This window comes from Protomyctophum parallelum (genome assembly GCF_964188405.1).
Source record: "Protomyctophum parallelum genome assembly, chromosome: 6".
Classification (NCBI taxonomy): Eukaryota; Metazoa; Chordata; class Actinopteri; order Myctophiformes; family Myctophidae; genus Protomyctophum; species Protomyctophum parallelum.
The window spans coordinates 38,740,242-38,763,970 of record NC_139701.1 but is presented as its reverse complement, the minus strand read 5'-3'; the positions used below and the strand labels follow the sequence as shown (position 1 = coordinate 38,763,970).

The 23,729-nt window shown below is 41.4% G+C and overlaps 1 protein-coding gene across 2 annotated transcripts; it reads left to right on the top strand.

The window, feature by feature from the left end:
* The first annotated feature begins 1,493 nt into the window (after positions 1–1,493).
* On the top strand, positions 1,494–23,354 carry sh3gl1b (SH3-domain GRB2-like 1b). 2 transcript variants are annotated; one of them, XM_083767716.1, is made up of 10 exons: positions 1,494–1,868; positions 8,148–8,216; positions 11,538–11,610; positions 11,798–11,941; positions 12,316–12,449; positions 14,757–14,915; positions 15,798–15,901; positions 16,220–16,356; positions 16,487–16,534; positions 18,103–23,354. In XM_083767716.1, the coding sequence occupies exons 1-10, from the start codon at positions 1,824–1,826 to the stop codon at positions 18,294–18,296; spliced, it is 1,107 nt and encodes a 368-aa protein (XP_083623842.1). In that variant the 5' UTR covers positions 1,494–1,823; the 3' UTR covers positions 18,297–23,354. The 2 variants fall into 2 exon arrangements, with proteins under 2 accessions (XP_083623842.1, XP_083623843.1); XM_083767717.1 differs by lacking the exon at positions 16,487–16,534.
* The last annotated feature ends 375 nt before the right edge of the window (positions 23,355–23,729 follow it).

Here is a 23,729-nt window from a genome sequence, read left to right as displayed (position 1 = left end):
GCACCTTCTTCACCAAGACAGATTATATAGTACTGTAGGGCAGAAGGACAGCAGCGGCAGGTCATCAAGGTCAACTGTTGGAGGGTAGTATGTCTGTGTTGTGCAATACAGACATAACATGTTTGGGAAAGTCTTCTCTCTGGTTCTGCCAGAAGGCAGGCCTGGCAGAAGAACCTACCGTCCTATCCTATCAGACTCGAGGAAGAAGACTCTCTGTGTCTAGGGCTTAACTTTGACAGCTGGAAATAGCAAGCTCATCTCATACTGCACCATTCTCATAATGTCAAGGCTGTTGATTGTCCTGGTTTATTGCTTAATAGTTCAGAGAACTTCAGACTAGAGTCTGTAGGTTCATTATGTCAGTCTCTGAAGATAAGCAGGAGATACTATTCGGTGCCAAACAAAATATATTTTTACAGGATTTTTTTTATTATTATTTTATTAAAGAAGACATGTTCAGCTGTCAGAAAAACATATCTGTCCAGCTTAATGCATTATTCAAAAATGTCCATGTAAATATCTATTGACACTGTAACAGGGGGGGCAAATGTTGGACATAACAGGGGGTGAACAAAAGCAAGGGCTCGCAACTCACATAACAGGGGGGACATTTTATGCTAAAGATAGCCAAGCCATTACTCCTCATGTAATGAAGAATAATAGAATATGGTATCACATTGTGAACACAGAGTAAGATTTTAATATATTTATCAACCATATTTTCAGAATTATGAAAATGTATCAATTTCCTCTATAATTAAGCGTAACAGGGGGACATTCATGCTTTACTACATCAGTAGGCCTAATGCAACCTAAAACATTGAAAAGAAGGGAAAAAAAGGGAAAATTGGTGGATTTGCATCAGCGTAACGGGGACAGTAAAGTAAGGGACAAAATTGATTTCAATATTTTAAGCAGTAAAATTACATTTATCACAATTAATAAGATTTGGTGAGAAGCATTAGAACTATACTATATAATAAGATTTAAGATTTTGTTTGAATTTGATTAGATATATTTGTAACTGAAGCTGAAAAAACATGCAGGGGACATGGCATTTTAGCATACCTCTACTCAAATCAAAGAGATTATTTTATGTATTTATGTATGTATGTATTTCACTCTGAGGTACGAATATATTTTTTTCTATGGTGGAAAACCTTTAATAGTATAAGATACGCTTTTTGGAATTAGTGTTTTTGCTTATTTTACACAATATATGCTGTATTATGACCAGGTGGGGACACAAATGGAACCAGAATACTAGGAATGACCTTAGTCACCCAGCTATGCTCCAGTAACGTATACAAGACTGTAGGAACAAACACAGACAGTGGTCATATGGGTGGTGAATGCACACATTATCCGCCAGGAGGCGGTGTGCATTCACTTTTGAACATTGGGTCTTGTGCGGCACAAGTTGTGCCACTGCCGTTTCGTTGAGCTGTATAACATGTGGATTTACTCCGTCGTGTTTGTGTGGTAGTGTTTGAGTAAGGTTTTCGCAGGAGGTAACCTTGCAGATTAGCTCAGATTTGCAAAACGTTGCTCTAACAGACAGTTCGCGGCGGTGATACATGCTGAGAGTCTGGAACCCCTGAACGCGTAGACGTGGTCGGTTAGTCGGCTGGCGTGTCGTTTTCCCCCGACCTACATACGAGAGGAGGGAGTGCGGTTCTATGATTTCTCAACTATTTCTCGGCACTGTGACTGTTGTTCTGCCTGAAATAAAATAGCGAAGTAGTCGCGTTTATTTAGCGGTGGTCTCTCTGCGCATTTGCGTCTGGTCTGGTGGAAGAGTTAACACAGTCCCTGGCTTCAAGATGTCTGTAGCGGGCTTCAAGAAACAGTTTTATAAAGCTAGCCAGGTTTGCAAAAAAACTTTCCTACTACTCTCTCTCTTTCAAAACGTTAGCCAGCTAGCCTCACATTAGCAACACAGGCTAGCATTAGCTATCTAGCGAGTAGCCTTTTTTGCTTTAATGTTGAGAATGAACATAAGTTTGTAGTCGTAAACAAACTAGATACCCAACTCTCTCTCTCTCTGCATCTCTTTTTACATTATGGTCTGTCTAGTTGTGACTTTATCAGAGCTGTCCAACATTAACCGTTAGTCAGTAATATACAAAGATACATTGATGAAGAAGAATGTGACATGTATTTATTTAGCTGTTTTGGCCCAAACTTTGGAAAAACATCTGTCTGAAACATTACCTCAGTGAACTAACCTTTTGGATGAACCATGCAGTTTGTCTGTACATTTAGATTGAGTTGTGACTGAGTGCTGCTCGTTACCTTTAGTAACGCGCCTTTATGCACAACAAAAATCACGTATTAAGTTCATCAAAACGACGTTTGTTCAACTGAAAAATTGTCGACGTGATGCGCGTCAACACGCATCTGCAAGCCAGCAGATAGTTTTACCGTGACACTCAAACCTACACATTGGTTATAATGTTAATGCTTCAGAGAATTCACACCTTTGCAAAAAAAGGATGCCGTACATGACCTGACCTGATGTTCCCAAAAACTGGGGGACAGTTATGGGGAATGGGATTTGTTGGCAACTTGGCAATTAACTTTCCACTAGGTACAGGGCTGGATCTCACTGACTTTATAAGTTGTTGTTTATTTTCTTGTTTAGTGGTTTTGTTTTGTTTTTCCTTTCATTTTTTGGCCAATTAAACGAAGAGCTGGAACAGTGATTAAAGTAGTCAGAGAACATAATAGACTTCAATAATTATTGTTTGAGGAATAAGTCATGACTTTGACTTTGTTGTGGATTTGACAAAAAAAAAAAAGTGTTGTGCATGTTTTTTAGATTTTGGACTTTCTGTCAAGGGCACTGATGATTAAAATACTTTGGAGTGTCTTTCTTCCTGTCCCTGCTGATCTCAGCAGGAAAGACATTTGGTTACTGCCCCAGTTTCCTGTCAGGAATGGGCTCAGCTCTCAGCTCCCTGTTGGGTTTGGGAGATAAAAACGAGATTGAGAGAAAATCTGCGCTTTGGTTTTATTGTGACCGTGAAAATCTGTGAAATTGCAGTGAAGATATGCATGTAAGAGCGGGTGAGTTGGCTCAAGCATTGCAGTGAAAGAGATGGATGGAGAGAGTGCTTTCATCCTAATTGGGACTGCAATGCAGTTAGCCCTGTGTGCCAGGGCTCGGTGAGAGTCAATAACAACATTAAACACATAACACATTAAAGGAATATATCTATCTCTCTACCAGGCACTCCCATTAGAGTCCATGCTTAGCGTATTGTGTGTGTACACACAGTGGTGCAGAATACCTTAATGCTAAGGCAAGGGCTGCCTGCCCGATAATGTAATTTTACTTGATGATTAATTGTAAACGTACAAATAATTGTGATGAACTATTTAATTGTGTTTTTGGTAGGGATGTCCCGAACTCCCCATACACTTTTTTCGTTCCAGATCCGATCCCGATACCACAAGTTTTGTGTTAGCCGATACCGATACCGAATACCGATATCAGTGTTCTTGTGTTGTGTTTGATTACAGCCATCTAGCTATATATCTCGTGTTGTGTTTATAGCAGACTCCTCACTCAAATGTGCACTTGTAGTTTGGGCAACTCGGAAGCAAACTCCACATGCCCCAACATTTTATTTACCTACCATAGTGTCAACTCCTTACCCCTGTGTCGGATCGGTGGTTAGACTGGCATATTCGCAGATACCGATTATGACCCAATATGACAAATAAGGACCGATACGATACTTTTCCGATACTGATAGTCGTTTTTGGCATTGAACATCGGAACTTTCAAAAAAGTACAAAGAAGATCTACAATCTCGCAACACGTTGCATCATGAATGATGCCACGTTGTCAGCATGTAGATCTGCTATTTTCAGACCTTGCTGATATGCTGTTTTCAAACATGGAAACAAGTGTGATGATTGTGCAAAAATAATTGTGATTATCTCAATTAATTTCAATCAGAATAAACTTTATTATCAGATAGGTGATTATGAAATAGTTGTGACAGGCCTAGCCAAAGCATGAGCATTGGTTGGGCATTGACTGGGTAGACATTACAGGAATTGGTTTCACATGTCCTGCTGCTGCTTATTTCGCATGTTTTCTACCAGGAATGCAGGAAGTTGGCTGAAGAGAGAGAGTGGATATCTGTGTTCTGCATCCCACACACATCCTTACGTGTCACCTTGCTGTGTCACTTGTTCCCTTTTGTTTGTTTTTCCACAGAATGGCTGTCACATAAGCTATCAAATGCCAGAAAATGTTTTCTCATAGAAAATCTGTAGCACCAACAACAGTCATAAAACCACAGCCCCAGCTGTAGTAAATATGCTAGCTAGAGGAAATGGATGTTTACACTGAGAGGCTTCTCACTCAGCCCTTAGGAGACAGTCGACACACATTCATTTTGTAGCTCTAAAGGTTAGTCCACAATGGTCACTACTAGTGCTGCCTCCACATGTAACCTATTTCCCCTTTGAATAATATGTAGGGGAAGTGCAGTGGAGGCAGCTCTTTATGAACTTTAACAGTAGGAATTCATTTATCATGGAATAAGTTTGATATTTAGTAGTATACTACTGTAGTGTATAGTCTTTTTAAAATTATAATTATTTTAATATTTTACAATGTGATTGCATCCCCGGAGGGACCATCATCAACCACACAGGTTAAGAACCCCTGTGTTTGCCATCATGCCATTTTTAACCCAGTTTGGGGTGTCTGTTTTAATTTCAATGGCTGTTAATTTATATAATGCTGGTCACAGAATCTACTGGGAAGATTTGAATATTCAATATTGTCATAGAGACAGCAGAATCACTGTCATGTTATGACTCATGTCATGGCCTTCTCAGTAAGATTACAGTCACGCTCTCTCTTTTCACTGGAAAATGTCTCACTCATAACTCTTGAGACTTGGTAATACAGTACCTTGTTTGTATCTCATAGCCAGCTTATGATGATGTGTTGTGTATTTTCCCTCTGAGAATTTCAAACAGAACTTTATTATCTGAGGAAAGGAGGCACTGGAGCACAGTTTAAGCCCTTACGTTTCGATGAATCAGTCACATCTTCGTCAGGTCATCAGACAGAACTTTATTATCCGTCTGTTATATATTTATTTCCCTCTAAACATCAACTCAAAGGTAGAGCAACTGAGTCATAATGAATAGTGCCTCATGATACTATGCCTTCAGCTGCTCCTAGCAGGCAAATCTTGTTTTGTGTAGGATGGCAGTGATAACGGAATGGTTGTCATGGTTATCCTGAAACTGGTGCTGCTCACCATCTGATTTTCATATGCCAAGTGGCACTTCCTCTTTATGGCCATGTATTTTCATATTGTGTGTTATTGTATGAGTCTTTCAAGGCTCAATGGATCAAATATTCTACTGGATCATCCTGGTGATCATCAATCACCATCATTCAGAGAGAACATAACACCAGACTGGCTGGTTGATTTGGCAAACTTCTAATGTAGCAACATAAACACATTTAAATATCACATTTCGTGAAATGCGCTTTCTGTGTTTTCCCCACACGTTTCATTTATGCGTTCTATGCGCCAGTGCGGCTCCAATAGAGGACAAGTCTATTTGAAGCAGATAAATGCTCCAGAGTTATGGACTGGCCTGTCAACATCAAGACGGAAGGCATTGTGAGATTCTCCGTTTTTTAGGCTACGCTGGCTGCACACGGTGAACAGTGTGCAGGTGTGATCGTACCCTTAAGGTCCCTGCACACTGGACGCATTTTCAGATTTTTACCTGTGTTTTCCCGTCGGCTTTCCAAAAAACGCGTCCAGTGTGCAACCACCTTTAGTCTGTTTTATGCTTAAACGTGTCTTGAGAGCCAACCGTGTCTACTAGTAAAAATAATAGATCATGTGAATGGTTGAATTCTTTTTATATTTGGGAGCATGTGACCTTGGTATAAAACCTTTTTTTTGTTCTGCTGTTTTACCAGGGGGTCATTTTGGTAAATAGCAGTACTGTGAACTAAAAGTTTAACTTGCTCCTTTGACTTCAATAAGGGGAATAACATGTTGGCTGAATGCTGAGTCACTCTGTATGTACCTCAAACTCCCTCAGGGTCACTCACTACCAGGTGTCCAGCAATTCCACAGGAATTCACCACTAGAAACTGTCCTGAAGACCTAATAGAAAATAGACCATTGAACAAAACGTAGTGTCAATCCATCCATAGACCACACAGCTACTATTCCTGAACTGGGGCACGCTTACACCATGTGGTGTGGTGTGGTGTGTGCATGTCTCCAGGGGTTGCATCATGAGATGATTCTAAAAATAATAAAATGGATAATATTAATAGACATGCTTTAAGAGTCTTGATGTAACCTTTGACATCCAGCTCATGTACTGCTCATGCAGATCAGTTTGTATATGTGTGCTTGATGGTCTAGTTCAGGTTAGTTTCACAGTTCGTTATGACTTTTTCCGATTTAAAACACAATTTATTTAGAAATGTTACACAGCCTGCTGTACAAAGTTTGTGGGAGATGAATGCTTTCTCTGCTCTTTTGCATCTCTGCTCTTTTGGCACCTACTGAGGGCTAAAGTGATTGACTTGTGTATCTTGTTATGGATACAGCAACTCATTATACCAGTGGTTCCCAAACTTTTCGGGTGGAAACCCAAAGAGAGATTAGACATTTGCCCGGGACCCAAACTAGTAAAAACAGCAGATCTACAAACATACAACGTGTCGCTTCGAGAGACACGAGCTTGTAGATCTGCTATTTTCACTACGTCTTAAACATTTGTTTTCTAATTTATAGAATTTCTTAAAAAATATATTTAATTTTTCAAGGAATTATGTAGAAAAATCATTAAATTTGCTATTCATGAAAACAAGCTTTGTTTTATGAAAATTATAATAATTAAAACGTGTCCGTGACCGTGACCCACAAACGGGTCCGACCCACTGTTTGGGAAACTGTTGCACTGTTTGGGAAACAGCATTTTACAGCCAGAAGAACATCAGAAACTGTGGTCTGGTGTAAGCCGTGACCACTGACCGGTCCTGGCCTGGGTGCATGGGAAGTCTGAGAGTGCAGCGTGGGCTAACTGTGGCGGTGCCTTGGCACCGACTGACTTGCCAGCAGAGTTTGTGTTGCTGTGCTGTAGAAGCGTTCCTTTGTGCGTGCAGCCCGCTGTTACTGTCGTCTTCATTAGCATAACTCAATTTAGAACCTCTGCTCTCCTCCTCACAGGATGGTATACAGTATACAACAACAAGGAACAAAGCTCTGGATATATTGGCCACAAACAATGTCAATGTCGTAAAACGAGAGACTTATTTTAACTCCTTGTATGTGCTGAGCCCCTTGCCCTTGGCTCTCAATAAGTCAGATTTGTAGGAACTACCGGTGTATATACAGTCATGCCCAAGTTTGCTGAGTCAATCAATATGAATTTTTAAACTTTCACTTTCAACCACTGTTCTTTTTTCGTTATTTTGGTGGGGTGGGGGGTGTTTTTCTTTTGGGAAGGGCAGCCTACTGAGCTGGTTGGCCGCTGCTTACTCTGCATGTGAGCAAAAATCACACGGCCTGATCCCACATGGCAAATGGCAATGCATATGGTTTCAATTAAAATGCTTTGGTAGATGTCAGGTTTGGATTATTGTTTTCGACGAAGCCAAGGTTTCCAGAAAGGGATCATGGAAGAAATGGAGTCAGTGTGCTAGTTCAACATTCTTTTTGATACATCCTGAAAAGTGCAAACCGAAAAGGGATTGCGTAACATGTTATTTATGTTCTGTCTGCGTGTGTGTGTGTGTGTGTCTGTCTGTTGCTAAAGACGAGTGAAATATAGGTTTCCAACTAGTGTGTGACAGAAGTGTAAACTCGAAAGCAAACTATAAGTCTGGTACACACGACGAAGAAGGGGTTGTTAATTGTTATCCACATACTGAGCAAATTTGAAAGCCATTATGGAGTAGGCCAGAGTAGTCATGTGTAAATGAAAGGACAAGCCTAGGCTTGTTCGCACTTCGCAGTTGTCACCTAACAATGTAGCTGAGATCAATATCTTCTGAACACTGTGAACAGATATTTATAATTTGATAATTGCTCTTGCCTTCTCTCTCTCTCTTTACTCTGTTCCTTACCCCCCCGCAGATGGTGAGTGAAAAAGTAGGAGGTGCAGAGGGAACTAAACTAGATGAAGACTTCAAAGACTTGGAACGGGTAAGACATGAGTCTTCCTTTGGTGTCTAACCAGTCTTAAGCTCTGTATACTTTGTCTACAAGCTCACATTGTGTTGCACTTTTGGAACATTTTGCCTATAATAACACGCCAAAAATACTGATGCCATTCTCAAAGTCATAGATTGATTGATTTTATTTGGTAGGACATTTATGGAATTACAAACACAATATAAATCCTACCCAGAATAACAAGTATAATGAATTATTTCCAATGCGGTCCTGTCAGCGTAACAATATTAGGGTGTATTCCAAATGTAAAGTTAATTTCTCTTTACCTTTAAAGTTAAAGAGCATAACAACATGGTACAATGCACAGTGTTATTTACAGCGTCTCTGTCTCAGCTTGCAGACAGGGCGTTATCATGTCAAGCGAGTACATGATAACCTAACCATGTCGGTATGTGTGGAACATGACAAAATAACACACAGGGTAGTCTGAACTCTAAAGCACAACAAACAATATCCTAATAAATAAACAATAAACAATACAGGTGTAAATGTACCCATTGGTGATCTGATCAACACAATCGGATCCCAAATTACCACGATCCCCATCTGAAAATGTTTTGTGCGCCATGGACCTTCCCCCCCCAGAACAGCTATATCATATCAGCACACAACCCTCATTCTAGACACACTAATACCAGATGTAAAGGTTCAGAAACTCTCTAATCAGAAGCACATTTAAATTTAGATTTGACCTGACCTGAGATCAGATTCTAAAAATGTCTTCTACATCCTGACAGTTTTCTGAAAAAGCTATGTTATATGTCAGTCGTTCTTCGATTTTTCAAAAATAGCAGACCTACAAGCTATGAGCTTGTAGATCTGCTATTTTTCAATAGCTAATGCATAACATAATGCTAACACCAAAAGGGGTTCCCGCCCAAAATGGGCTAATGGTGGTTGCTTGTAAAGTTGGTGATCCACAAGTTGAAAGCATGTCCTGCAGTTGCTCTATGAGAGTGTTGTAGAGTGTCAGCTATAGGAGTGGTAAATAAAAGTCTGTTAGCCCTGTTGTGTTGAGGTCTGACTCTAGTCTACACAGGCCTAAAATGTAGGCCCTAGCCTCAACCACGTAGAGTCTGTGGGGGCCACGGGGCCATAGCCCCCATGAAGACTCCCAGGGCCCCTTTAGGCCCCCATGAAGATTTTTGTGGACATTTTACATTTATATTACAGATTTTCCAAACATTTTGGACCTCTCCGCCGGCAATCTGAGAATCCCATCGTCAAATATTCGGGAAAACAGCGCCTCCCCTGTTGTTACTCAACTGTTGCGAGGCAACAGTCTGTCTTGAGAGACTACTCCGCCGGCCGTCCAAGAGGTGTTAAAAAGTACTCAAATGCTAATCGGGTTTCTTTTGTTTTCACCTAGCCAGATGTCCACAACATCAAAGCGTGTCAGAATTTCATGGTGGTAGTTCTTGAGTCGTGACATAATAACACTGATCAAGAATTCACCAAAGAGACTCGACTGGTTCAAGGAGCACCAGGATGAAAATGCCCCGTCTTTGAAACCGCTGTGCCCCACGCGTTGGACCGTGAGAGCAGCCTCGTTGAGAGCAACTACTGTTTCCAACTACACTACAGTGCAATCGTGGCATTTCTCGCAGATTTGCGTGCACAAAAAGTGATTCAGCGTCTCTCTCTCCCCTGAGTGACCGGCTATCTCTCTCTCTCTCCCTCCGTATCTATCTCTCTCTCTCTCCGTATCTCTCTCCGTATCTCTCTCTCTCTCTCTCTCTCTCTCTCTCTCTCTCTCTCTCTCTCTCTCTCTCTCTCTCTCTCTCTCTCTCTCTCACATAATAATAATATGCGGGGCTGCGGGGGGGCCCCATGAGGATGATGAAAACACTCCGGCTCTGCCTAGCCTCACGCTGGCCCGGGGCGAGTTGGTAAAGGGGAGAGTCCTTTGGTATTGCATACATCAGGGGTTCCCAAACCTTTTTGGACCAGGTACCCCTTTTGGGGTAGATATTTTTCCAGGTAGGCACTGGGGAGGCACTGGGAAGGCACTGGGGAGAAACTGCAGCCACTGGGGAGACATTGGGGAGGCACTGGGGAGACACTGGGGAGGCACTCAGGGGGACACTGGGGAAGCACTGAGGGGACACTGGGGAGGCACTGGGGAGAGACTGCAGCCACTGGGGAGACATTGGGGAGGCACTGGGGAGACACTGGGGAGGCACTCAGGGGGACACTGGGGAGGCACTCAGGGGACACTGGGGAGACACTGGGCAGACACTGGGGAGGCACTCAGGGGACACTGGGGAGACACTGGGCAGACACTGGGGAGGCACCATGGCGGACACTGGGGAGGCACTGGGCAGACACTGGGCAGACACTGCAGGGCAGACACTGGGGTGGCACTTGGGGAGGCACTTTTTTTAGGGGGCTTGGGTACCCCCTGGCTATGCGTCGCGTACCCCTAGGGGAACTACTTTGGGAACCGCTGGCATACATCATACCGGTATTATGCATTGCATGTGTGAATTGTGGGGGAAAAATGGCAATGTAGTCAATGTATTTGAACCAATTAAAAAAATTAATTCTTCACCACAAAGCCAGTGCTTAATTGTGTAAATTATCAGGTCCCCTGAACATCAAGGCTATGGTGATCTAGTGAGTTAGCAGGGAGGTAAAAGGTTCAGGAATGTAACACAACAGTGCCAAAAGTGCCTTACACGTTAGACCTATTTATGATGACCATTATACTATGGCGTGCTTGGACCAGTCAAACATGTCACATGTCTCCCCCCTTCTCCAGTCCCTCCATTGGCTCCCAGTTACTGCCCACGTACAAAACGGTACAAAACACTGATGTTGTCCTACAAAGCAACTAAATGCATGCACCCCCATATCTGATCCAACCCTACAACTCCTCCCACGCCGTGACAACCTTGCAAGCTTATGCAAAGGTTACATTTCATTTTAGATAGCATGTTATTTAGACACATGCTAGGTTCATTTGTTGACCTGGCATCCTATAGTTTGTATAGTTTAAATGTAGAGATTATTTATTATTACTAGACCGGTGGCCGGCTGTAGAGCACCGAATTGGTAACGATGGAAGTTGGAGATCCATACCCCACCCGATTATGCAATAATAATAGATAAAGATAATTGGCCAAGCCATAATAAGGCACCTTCGTTTTTTAATAATGTTTTGTTTTGTTTACATGGTGGTAATCTGGCTCTAATACAGTGTACCTGTATTGGCCTCCGGCCTCATCAGGCCAGGAGCTGTAGTCTAGCACCCTTATGATTCGTATGTTCTCCCTGCCTGTGTTTTTATAGAAAGTAGATGTAACCAGCAAAGCAGTGGTGGAGGTTATCTCCAAAACATCGGAATACCTTCAGCCCAATCCAGGTGAGAGTATTTTGTAGTGGATTCAAATTCAAATTACATTCCAACTTTTTACGCTTGTTGTTCAGTGCTGAAATTGACAAATCTATCCCAGATAGAAAACATGTCTAGCTTGATGTTACCGTTTCCGAACTCATCTCTTATCTTTTCCCTGTCCTCTTTATCTCTCCCTCTCCTTTGGGATACATAGCATCGCGGGCGAAGCTGTCAATGTTGAACACCATGTCTAAGATACGTGGTCAGGTGAAGAATCCAGGCTACCCCCAGGCGGAGGGCCTGCTGGGAGAATGCATGGTCAAATATGGACGGGATCTTGGAGAAGATAATTGTTTTGGTAGGTTATATTTTCGCATTCATGTTGAGAACTATATGAGACTGTATGCTTGATGAATCAAAAGATTGAGACCGACAATGTATGCTATGCTAGCATTGCTATGGGGTTGTCAGTGTCTGTGGTTTACTTGTCGTGATGTTTAGTGGTTGGTGTGATGGTGCCATTTCACCATATGCCCATAAAAAGCCTTTTTGACTCTGATAAAGATTTTCAGTTGTAAGACTCTGGTAGGCCTCCATGGCTGCATCACTGTTGTGTACGTGTGTGCATACATACATGTGTGGGTGTGGTTATATGTCCTCTATAGTCCTGTGGGACTTGATGTGTTGACTTAACAGAAGCATTAATCTTCTCGTCCCGTCTTTGTGTTCCAGGCGGAGCTCTGGGAGACGCAGGAGAGGCCATGAAGAGATTAGCAGAGGTCAAAGACTCTCTAGACATCGACGTCAAACAGAACTTTATTGATCCATTACAAGGCTTCTGTGACAAGGACCTCAGAGAGATACAGGTATTTCACAGACTAAGCTCTTTTTGAGTCTGGGAAGGTTCCTTTGATGTTTGATCACACAGTGAATGAAGGGGCGTATAGCTTGTAAAACCCCACCTTGAATCTAAACAATCACGGCCTGTGTATCATCTCACAAAACCACAGTGGTGAGGCTAATTCATACTACACGGTTGTGCAATATCTTTCTATTAATTCACAAAACCTTTGTCTGCCTGTCCAGGGTCAGGGTTCGGTTTCCGAACGGTTACCAAAGAAAATCACAAATCTATATCTTGTCTGCGGAGGCCTGATACTGTTTGGAATAGAATGCATCAAGCTGATGCCCTAATTGGCCAACCTGACCTGTGATTGTGCTGTGCTGTGATGTTTGTACTTTTTCTGTTTTGTTTGAGTCTATTGGAGTACTCTTAATAGACCCCCAGGTGTGGTTAGAAGATTGAAATATGTCTTCCCTGTTTTTGGTTTCTTCCTGAAAGCCTTTGAATGAAAAATGAAAATAACACCAGATATAGTGACATCACAATTACATCCACTCCCCTAACCCCTCCCTCTTTATCACAGGGCTTAAAGTTCTCAGTCCTGGGGACTGATTTCAGTCCTGAGGATTTCATAGGGGTCATTTAATGAGATCAGTGCAGAACTGCAGATTTGCAAAAATACAAAGTTCACTCAATTTGCTAACTCTGCCGGCTACTACAAAGATTGACCCTGGGTCAAGATCTAACACAATTCACACATTAATCATGTTACCAAGATTGCCTTTTTTCACCTTAGAAATATTGCACGAATCAGAGCCTATGTGTCCTTGGACGATGCAAAAACGCTAATCCACGCCTTTGTTTTTTCTCGGCTTGATTACTGCAAAGCACTTTTTTCAGGACTGCCTAAGAAAACAACTGACAGATTACAACTTGTCCAAAATGCAGCAGCTAGAGTTTTAACTAGAACTAAGATGAGACAACATATTACTCCAGTTTTGGCATCACTGCACTGGCTTCCGGTTGTTTTTAGGATTGATTTTAAAATTATTTTACTTGTCTATAAAGCTCTCAATGGTCTCGCACCTTCCTACCTACATGACTGCCTGCCTAAATATGTCCCAAACCGCCCGCTAAGGTCTTCCACTGCTGGCCTGCTCGCTTTGCCTAAAAAAATGGCAACTAAAAAATACGGGGAAGCAGCTTTTTGCTTCTACGGGCCGTCGGCATGGAACAAGCTCCCTCTGTACCTTCGTCAGGCAGCCTCTGTAGACATTTTTAAAGCTCAGCTCAAGACCCACTTCTACAACATTGCTTTTAATTGATCTTTTAGTTGTTGTTTTTTTTTGTTTTTGTTATTCATGTCCTCACTGTATTGCATTACTGTCGTTGCCTTGCTTTTCTTTTATTCTCCATTGTTCTGTAAAGCACTTTGAGCTGCATTTCATGTCAAATACATGCAAACACTCAAACAAAATACACATTAATAAGCATTCATTTATTTATATCTATTTTATAGATGGTATGGATAAGCAACCTTGTGGCTGCTGAATAAGTAACTGAATTGTTTCCGTAATGTCGGCTTGGCTGCAGAGTGCAAAGATATGCTGCTGTTGTTATGTTGAAGAAGGCTGTATCCATATTGTAATCCTGAGAAGATCCTGTATAATGATGGAAATATTTGGGTCTCTTGTATGACATTTTTCCCTTTGCTAGAAGCATAGATTCCTCCTATTTGAACCAGGTAGAGAAAGTCTACTGATTGGAATATTGTGGAGTGTTCCCATGTTTCTCGTTTTGTGAGAAACATGGTCGAGACTGTATTCATTGTTTTGTGTTATGATGGATGAGGATCTTTGTGTCATTCCTGGGTTCAGGCAGGGGGAGTTTTTACTTGTCCTTGTTTCGATATCTTTCTGTTGTGTTGCGAAATGCCAAATTAACTTATATACCATACTTATGCAATATATATATATATATATATATATATATATTTTTTTTTTAATGACCATTGAAGGGAGGAGTTATGCTTGTGTAGGTCATACCTTTTTAGTTTTATTGAAAAGAAAAACAGCTTTTTAGGATGAAGGAGACACAGTTTACGTTATACAATAAAACAGAGTTTGAACTTAAACCGCAGTGACACTTTGGTAGAGGTTTGGGTTGTGTAAGTTAATCTAGTTACATCGTCGTAATGTATTAATGACAAGGTAGCTAGTAGCTACACAACCCAAACCTCAACTAAAGTGTCATTGCGCTATAAGGCAAAATAAGATTTTATGAATCCCCAAGATGAAAACCTAAACAAAGCTGCGGATTGTTTTCTCAGCACCACTTGAAGAAGCTGGAAGGCCGTCGCCTGGACTACGACTACAAGAAGAAGCGCCAGGGAAAGATTCCAGACGAGGAGCTCAAACAGGCCTTGGAGAAGTTCCACGAGTCCAAGGAGGTGGCGGAGACCAGCATGTACAACCTGCTGGAGACTGATGTATGTACTTGTTTATGTGAGGGGACATACTGTAGAATGGGCTAAAGGCCAGCACACAATGAATGTTCTTTTCACATGGTATTTTATTTGCCTAGAAAGAAAACGTGAATGTGAAAAGAACATTGATTGTGTACTGGCTATTTCCTTACTTTTATGACAATGTTGAGCTGTGCACCCTGACTTTTTAGTAAATCTGGCCATATGCTTTGCAGTCATTTCTCTCAGACACATGCACTTTGTAGAGCGTGTGTGTGTGTGTGTGTGTGTGTGTGTGTGTGTGTGTGTGTGTGTGTGGCCTTATACATTTAAGAAAGAAGTGGTATTGTAGAGGGATCCAGGTGTTACATTCAATAACAGAGAATCAGTTCACTGACTGACTTAGATAGGGCCGCTACTGCCACCTGGAGGCTAAGACATTTTCTATTCCACTACTCCTGTCTCATATCATGTGTTTTAACTTACTTATCCCTTATATATCAAACTTAAAGGACCCACTTGGAAATATGTGCTACGTTAGATTAACGCATCAATACTGATGATGAATCATCAAATGTACATCCTCTGTACATTTGCGAAAGCTAGTCCAAACCACAGCTGCGGTGGTGGGGTGAGGTTTGTATAAACACTATGCTCACACCGTTAGTCTGGTTAAATATTAACCAGAAGGAAATCCTGTGCAGTCACACAAATGTGAAGTGTTACAAGGTGACATGTAGACCATTTTGTGTGTGTGTGTGTGTGTGTGTGTGTGTGTGTGTGTGTGTGTGTGTGTGTGTGTGTGTGTGTGTGTGTGTGTGTGTGTGTGTGTGTGTGTGTGTGTGTGTGTGTGTGTGTGTGTGTGTGTGTGTGTGTGTGTGTGTGTGTGTGTGTGTGTTCCTGCAGATAGAGCAGGTGAGCCAGCTGTCGTCTCTCGTAGAGTCCCAGCTGCAGTACCACAGACAGGCCGTGCAGGTCTTGGAGGAGCTCTCTGACAAACTCAGGGATAGGTACTAGCCAGTGTTCATTTTGATTTAGTTTAGTCATAGTCGAATACAATGGCATTTTGTTTTAGTCGACTAAATATCATGCAAGTTTAGTTGAGTAAATATCATGCGATTTTAGTTGACTAAATATCATGCTATTTTTGTAGGCCTTGATGGTGTCGTAATGGCAGATTTAAACCTTTATGATATTTAGAATGAGGGTCCAATCATTGTGTATTTTATATACTTCTGTATCTGTAAACTGAAATATCACTAGCATAACTATAAAACTTAAAAATATAACTCAAACTATCTATGAAAGTTGTTCTGCATGTTTTTTAGGACGACTGAGGCCCAGACTCGGCCACGACGTGAATACACACCCAAACCTAAACCTATCTTTGACTATGGAGAAAACGACCAATCCACCAATGGTGGCTATACAACGTCAGTAGCTCCTCCACCCTCTCGTAACTCTGGTAAGAACCTCTGTCCTACCTATCTTTATTATCCCTTTAAACATACTGTACATATTTGTGAGAGAGGTTGTCAACAGACTGCCACTACATCTGACCATGCTCATGTCATGTTTTCCTGTGACATTATCAGAGCCATCGTTCCACCTCAGCAGAATGTCCATTAGGAAGCCAATATTGTGTGAGTCGGAGTGTGTGTGTGTGTGTGTGTGTGTGTGTGTGTGTGTGTGTGTGTGTGTGTGTGTGTGTGTGTGTGTGTGTGTGTGTGTGTGTGTGTGTGTGTGTGTGTGTGTGTGTGTGTGTGTGTGTGTGTGTGTGTGTGTGTGTGTGTGTGTGTGTGTGTGCGCGCGCGCGCATGTGCACGTGCGCGCAGACGCACACATAAGATGCTTCGTTGCATGGCACACAGTGCTGATGAACAAGTCACAGGTGTGAAGCCCTGGATGGAGACATCTTGTTTTATTAGTCGTTTTGTTAGTCGTGTGCTTAAAAAGACCAGAAATAATGATATTTGATTCTACATATTATGTATTTCCGGTCAAAACGGAAAACGGTAGCTGCTGGCACCCTACTATCGTAATACAAACACTCAAACTTTGTTATGACAATTCCAGTGAAACATGCTCCACTGGTAGTTGTGAAGTTTCATTCTGTGACACAAAGTGGCAAAGTTCAGCTCGATGTGAGCTAAAGGCAGCAGTTTACAGACGTATTACTTTTCGCCCGACGTTGACATTCCAAGTGCAAAGTTTAGGCAATCCTGGACTTTGTTTTGGATCTGTTGGTAGATACTTTCCCAGGAATTTGGGGTCTTATATGTGGGTTGACAGTGAATCTGTGATCTATCTGAGGTCAGAGAGAGAGGGGGGTTAGTGAAAATGATGACTAGAAAGAGAAGTGAAAGAGAATCTTGGGGTCAGGTGTTGACATTGTTTCTGGTTAACAAAAAAAGTTTTATGCTGCAACTTCATGCTTGTGTGTGTTTGTATGCCTTTGCAGTTAATTACTCATTAACTTGTACCTTGTTAAGCTGGATTGAAGTGAATGTACTGTACCACCCACTAACTAGTGTGACTCACTAACATAACATATGTACATAAGTCATGTATTAACACTATATTCTTGAGGCGTGGAGTGGGACAGTCACCAACCCTATTTTTACAGTCTCCTAATGACCAGGTGTTGTCTGGATACTGATATAGTATAGTACTGATAGTGATAATGTACCCTTAAGTAATTTATACAAAGTACTATTTAACCCATTAAAACAGGGAAAACATTTCAGAACGAAACCAACGTAGGTTAGGATTTAGTTCAGTCTAAATTTAGTCAAAATTCATTATAAAACATATAAATTACTGTTTTTGCCATCTTGCTCTGTAGTAATATAAGTAACCCTTGCCGAGCCATGAAGCCCATAGGGCAGGAGCCTATCTCCTGTTTCTGTAGCGTGAGGCAGCTTGATGTACAAGTACACCCCCTGGACATGATGTACAAGTACACCCCCTGGACATGACGCTAGTACGTCGCAGGGATTTACCCCAAATCCAACCCTTGATGCTGAGTGCCAAGCAGGGAGGCACTGGGTCCCATTTTTACAGTCTTTGGTATGACCCGGCCGGGGATCGAACCCCGACCTCCCAGTCCCAGGGCGGACACTCTAACCACAAGGCCACTGAGCTGGTCTCATATTTAAGATAACCTCTTTTCTTTTCTCTGCCCATCTCTTCCTGACTTGTTGTTCCACAGCTCCCGAGCAGCCGAGCTGTAAGGCACTATACGACTTTGATCCGGAGAACGAGGGAGAGCTCGGCTTCCGTGAGGGCGACATCATCACCCTGACCAATCAGATTGATGAGAACTGGTACGAAGGAATGCTGCACGGCCAATCGGGATTTTTCCCCCTCAACTATGTCGAGGTCATTGTTGCTCTGCCACACTAGAGGAGTGCTGCAAATAGAGAGAGAGCTGGAGTAGGGCAGATAGAGGGAAGAGGAGAGAGAGATCGATCAAGTTAGGCACAAAGAGAAGCCAGGGATGAATCATAGAAAGGTCATTTTCATCTTCGGTACCCAAAATCATCATCAACGCCACCACCACAGACTCGCACTTTTTTTATTTGGACTTTTGAAAGTCGATGGTGGATTTTCACATTCCAGGTCGGAAAAAGGAACATTTTATATCACCCCACCCCCATTTCAAGGGCTTCAATGTTCTAGACTAAAGGGGGTCTGAAACAAAATGCCGTTTACATGTAACGACAGATTCAGATGCTTATTTACGGACTAACTCATATAATGCTGTAAACATTTAGAAATGTTTCCTTGTTTCTAAATAACTGTGAAATACAGTTATTATTTCACGAATAACTGTAATTATAATAATAGAGAATTTAAAATAATTCAAACTTGGTTATGACAATTCCAGTGAAACATGCTCCACTGGTAGTTGTGAACTTGCGTCCCATTTACACATGGCATGAACATGTGTCCTGGCTGATTGGATCGTAATCAGACATGGATGTTAAACTCATTACGTCGAGATCAGATTTTAGTCTTTCACGATCGTCACTGAGATTATGCAATTATAGTGGCATCAATTGTTGACGTGTCCTGGTCTGGACTGGAGACTGGCAATACTGCAAAGTATGACGCCAACCAATCACCTTTTGCCGTCTTTCACGACGTTGCGCGAATTCGCAGAAGTCAAGAAATTGTCAATCAGGGTTACAGAAGCGCCTGATGACAGGGCCAGTTGATGAAATGGCATTTATTTATTATTGCACTCTCTACCTAGCTACGCAACAAAGACAGGACTCGGCGAAAGAAGACAACAAACCATCAATATTAAACGATCATCAAAATGAAGTGAAGCACAAAGTAGACCAATTAATCTGTATTTTCACGTGTATGTCAGATGTCAAACTCAAGTCTGTGTCTCTAGTTCAAACAACGCTCACTCAGAAAAATATGAGTCAATCCACACAGAAATGGTAATGCAAACTCAATTACCGTTGAGTAAGAAAGTTTGTCAGTGGTGGCAAAATCGGACAGAAATCAGCTGAATTTGAGCTCACAACGTGTCTCAGCTTGTAGATCTATTTTCGGTATAAATCTGGCATTATGACGCCATCAAGGCCCACCAAAATACATTTTAGTCGACTAAATCAACTGTAGACAAAACATTTCAGATGTCTAAAATATGACTAAAACTAAATAGAATTTTATTCAAAAGACTATGGCAATAGATTTGCTGTCAAAATCAACACTGTATTGCATCAAACAGTGTCACAAATGCTTCAATTGCTGCTTCCAGATACCTGACATCTCTTGCCTGTCATCCGGTCCCTGGCAGTGATTCTATTATGTGTGTCAGCTGTGAGCTCTGTTTGGATTTGTTAAAGTTAACTTTTTAGGAGAATGCCTGCTCACAGATTCTGCCTCAAACACACGTATCTCTATCATCCTGGGGTATATTGGTGCCTCAGGCCTATTTTAATTTCAAAATCACAATGTTGTCATAGTATTATCATACATACCAAGTTGATTTCGGCCTTACATGTTAACATTAAGCACATTTAAGCGCTACCAAAAATGCAAGATTTTGCAGATCTAGTCCCATTCTCATACAAGAATACTCCACTATTGGCTGGTGTATTGGCCGGGTGGGTTGTGGGTTGAATACTGACTACTCGGCATACGAGTAGTAAAGCTTGGGTAACTCAGACGTGTGCTAAGTACTGGAACCTGACACCACCTCAGCAATCCATCCCCCTTGTCTAGTGCATTGTAAGGAGGCTAAACGCCCTGGTTGCTCTGCAGATACTGACAATAGACCACTTGGACCTAGTACTTACTTATTTAATTACACAGCCATACATATTTACTGGTTGTAAATAAAATACATTATTACGCCAGTTCGACACTACTGAAATAATAGATGTTAATGCCAGGTATAAATGGGACATAAGTTAGAAAACGGAAGCCTATTTAAAGGTCCAGTTGTTCGGTAGGTTCTCTGCGTCTCTGGATAAGCCAATGTAAACCTCATTGTACTGATAACCGTTTTAATTTCAAAGGCAAAATGCAATACATTTCCAAAATGAAGTCACTGCAATGATTTCTGTTGAAGACTGGAGCTCCTCTCTTGATGCCACCTGCTGGCCTCACCAAGAATCGCACTCGGGTGGGAAAAAACTAGTCATGCATGAGCAAATAAATGTAGTTAAAAGTAGTTTTTTTGTTGTAAAAAAAGAAAGGTGCATTTCTTTTTTTATTTACCTCAAACGGTAATTCAGACAAACGGCAAGAGCTTCTTTTTTGTGGATATGTTTTTTTGTGGATTTTTTAAGTGACAATTTTTAAGGCTCATTTTAACAGTAGTTATCCACTATCCACTAGTACTACAATAAGATAATACACTGTGCAGCTCTCACTGTCCAGTGGTCAGAAGAACTCTACATTGTTCTGGAGAAACTTTCAATGCCTTAATACAGTGTCCCAGTATTTCATTTGTTTGTCTCAATATTTTGTACAATTGTTTTTAGTGTAGCGTCACATACAGAATATGTGAGCAAATGTATGTATTTGCACCTTGGTCTTCAATTGAGATTCATAACTGCATGTGTGATAGACCCCTGTTACACACACAGACCCAAAGTTTAAATGCGTAAACGTTGCACGTCTTTGTTTTCACGTACTTTTTAATTCATCTCCCTTTTATTTCTCCCCTGGTGGCTCACCTTTGTTTCGTTCCATGTAAAGCACGATACAGCAATGATTCAGTCCTGTTATTATTAAGCAATCGTTTGCTAATCTGTTCCGTAGTGAGGACGGAGCCAAGAGCCAATGTAATCATGTAATTATAGGCCAGTGCTGCATTAAGGCCTGTTATGGTTTATGAACCGTCATTCAATGTAGCCATATGAATCCAGGGCCTGTTTATCTCGGTGCTGAGGTTGAGCCTTTTGATTTCACCCGGCCTTATTGAACCCCTCTCATCTGTTTTTCTCTCTCTTAAAGCGCCTGTTTACTCCATGCAGTGCCTGAATGGACAAACGCTGCTGGCAGCGTCCTACTGTTTCTGTCACACTGTTCTTTAAACTGTCCTCGTGTTTTTGTGAAAATGTGAAACTCTGGTCTCTGCATTGCAGTGGAATCATCTCGCAGTTTTCTCTCGCTCTGTGATTCTGTCGACGGACGATGGTTGGAAAATCATTTCCGTTTAGGATGTTGGTAGAAAGTATATCGGCTGTCCGGAAAAGTTTTAATTTTTTATTTTAGCTGTGGTCCAAACCTGCAGATGGGAGTCTAATCCAGCATACAGTGTATGAGGGAAAAGACTAGGATTGTAAGGGAGCACGTAAAGGGAAAAAGGAACACTACATGTTACAAGCTGTTCTCCAATTTGATACATTTTTAAAAGTTGCCTGCTACCAAATATTTATCACTGATATTCAGCTCACCAGATTTTATAGCTGTCTGTGGAGTCATTGTGGAGGTTTTTGGCCTCTGTGATATTATTCCATTACATGCAACGTGCTCTCTCTGCACTCAACCACTTCAATCCTATACTTAGTTGACTGGAGTCTCCTTCATACTAGGGCCCCTCTGTTTTTACATACTAAAGATGATCGTTTTTTTCGGGCAGAAACCTCTTATGTTTATGTATTCTTTTCTTCTTAATTAACGCACTACTTGATGATCATACCACACAATGTCACTCAAAAGTAGTAGATCCATAAGCTCGGAACACGGTCCAAAGCAACGCGTCTTGAGCTTTTCAATCTACTCTTGCCATTTTTTTATTTGAATCCTGAAAAGAACAGTTTTTCTTTAGCATATGAGGTTTCCACACGACAGAGACGTTATGTGAAAATATCCAGTCTACAAGCTCACAATACTTTTCAACGCATTGTGATCTTGTGAGCTTTTTTTCCACCCTAATGTTTGCCACAGATTAGTGGCGATAGCTAGGGTTCAAGTGGTTCATGTTTTGTTCATGTTTGGCTACGTTCATTGGTGTTGATCTCTCTCAACTAGTAACTCTGTATCACTCCACTCTTGGGTCAAAGCAACCACGCCCACTCCTGGGTTTGATCCCTCTTTTGTATGTTTACATGTGTGTTCTTAGTACGCGTAAGTGATCTTCAAGTTCAGGGGAAAGTCGAAGGCAATATTGGGTGACTGACTGGATCACATATTGTCCTCGCTAGATTTGTTTCAGTGCCTTTGGGAAAGGAAGGAGGTGAAGTGGACTAATACAACAACCAAAATAACCTAGCTACTTATCAAATGTTTGTGGAATTCATTCATTTTTGTCCTGTTTATTTCTAGCCATTGACACTTTGCTGTGTTACAGACATGGATGCATGTGTGCCACTATGCGCCTTTTGTGACACTACAGGCTGTTTCCTGTCCATGGATTGATTGAGCCCATTTGTTTTAAGAAAGGTTGATCGACAGGTCCCAAAATTGTATTTAACCCATTAAGACCTGAGGCCCAATTCTACAGACGCCTTCTTTGAAGATTTTTCTAAAATATATTCAAAAACTGTACAACTGTGAGCTTGTATATCTGCTATTTTTGAATATCCAATGCAAAATTCTAAAAATGACTTTTAATGGGTTAAACTAGAATTAGTTTCAATCCATGTTCAGAAAACTGGCCCCATTTCTTTTAAAGGGTTATATATCCGTTTAATCTTTTTGGAGTGCAAGAATAATATTTTGAAAGGCAACAACAAAAACATAATTCTGGCACTCTATAGTATTATTTTTTTATATTCAAGACCTTAATTTTTTTTAAATTGAACTTTGCATGTAGTCCTATATGATACCTTGTAAATGTTTGTCTTAGTTTAAGTTTCCTTTTTCCGTTGTAGTATGTCACAAAGACAGAATTTAACCACAATACTTTGTCATTTATTATGAAAACATTTGTACTTGCCTCATGCCCCATCCCCAATTTTCCTCCTTTAAATAAATAAATAAGAAAATGTGTATGGTGTCGTAGTATTTGATTTATAATTTTTTGCATACGCCTGTGAGGTCGTCGTCATCGGGGCTAGGGCAAGTGCTAAGGGCTAAATTGGAGTCTGAAAAGGTGGGTTTTCAGTCTACGGCAGAAGATTGGGAGTAAGTCTGCAGTTCTGATTGCAATGGGAAGTGCATTCCATAGTTTTGGAGCCAGAATGGAGAAGAGTTTGGGACGTGTGGAGCCTTGTCCCGGCGCTTTTAGTGAAGGTACTAGTACCGTACTACTACTTCCAGCTTCCCTGCGTTGGCTCATCTGAGAGTGTGGGAGGGTTTGTAGGTTTCGATCAGACTTGCAAGATATGGGGGTGCCATACCTTTGAATGCTAGCCTCAGAGTTTT

What these genes read in the sequence shown, in the direction of transcription:
- sh3gl1b (XM_083767716.1), top strand. Translation starts at nt 1,824, where the DNA reads ATGTCTGTAGCGGGCTTCAAGAAACAGTTTTATAAAGCTAGCCAG. An exon ending in ACTTCAAAGACTTGGAACGG is followed by an intron (nt 8,217 to 11,537) that starts GTAAGACATGAG and finishes GTGTTTTTATAG; the next exon opens with AAAGTAGATGTAACCAGCAA. An exon ending in AGGACCTCAGAGAGATACAG is followed by an intron (nt 12,450 to 14,756) that starts GTATTTCACAGA and finishes TTGTTTTCTCAG; the next exon opens with CACCACTTGAAGAAGCTGGA.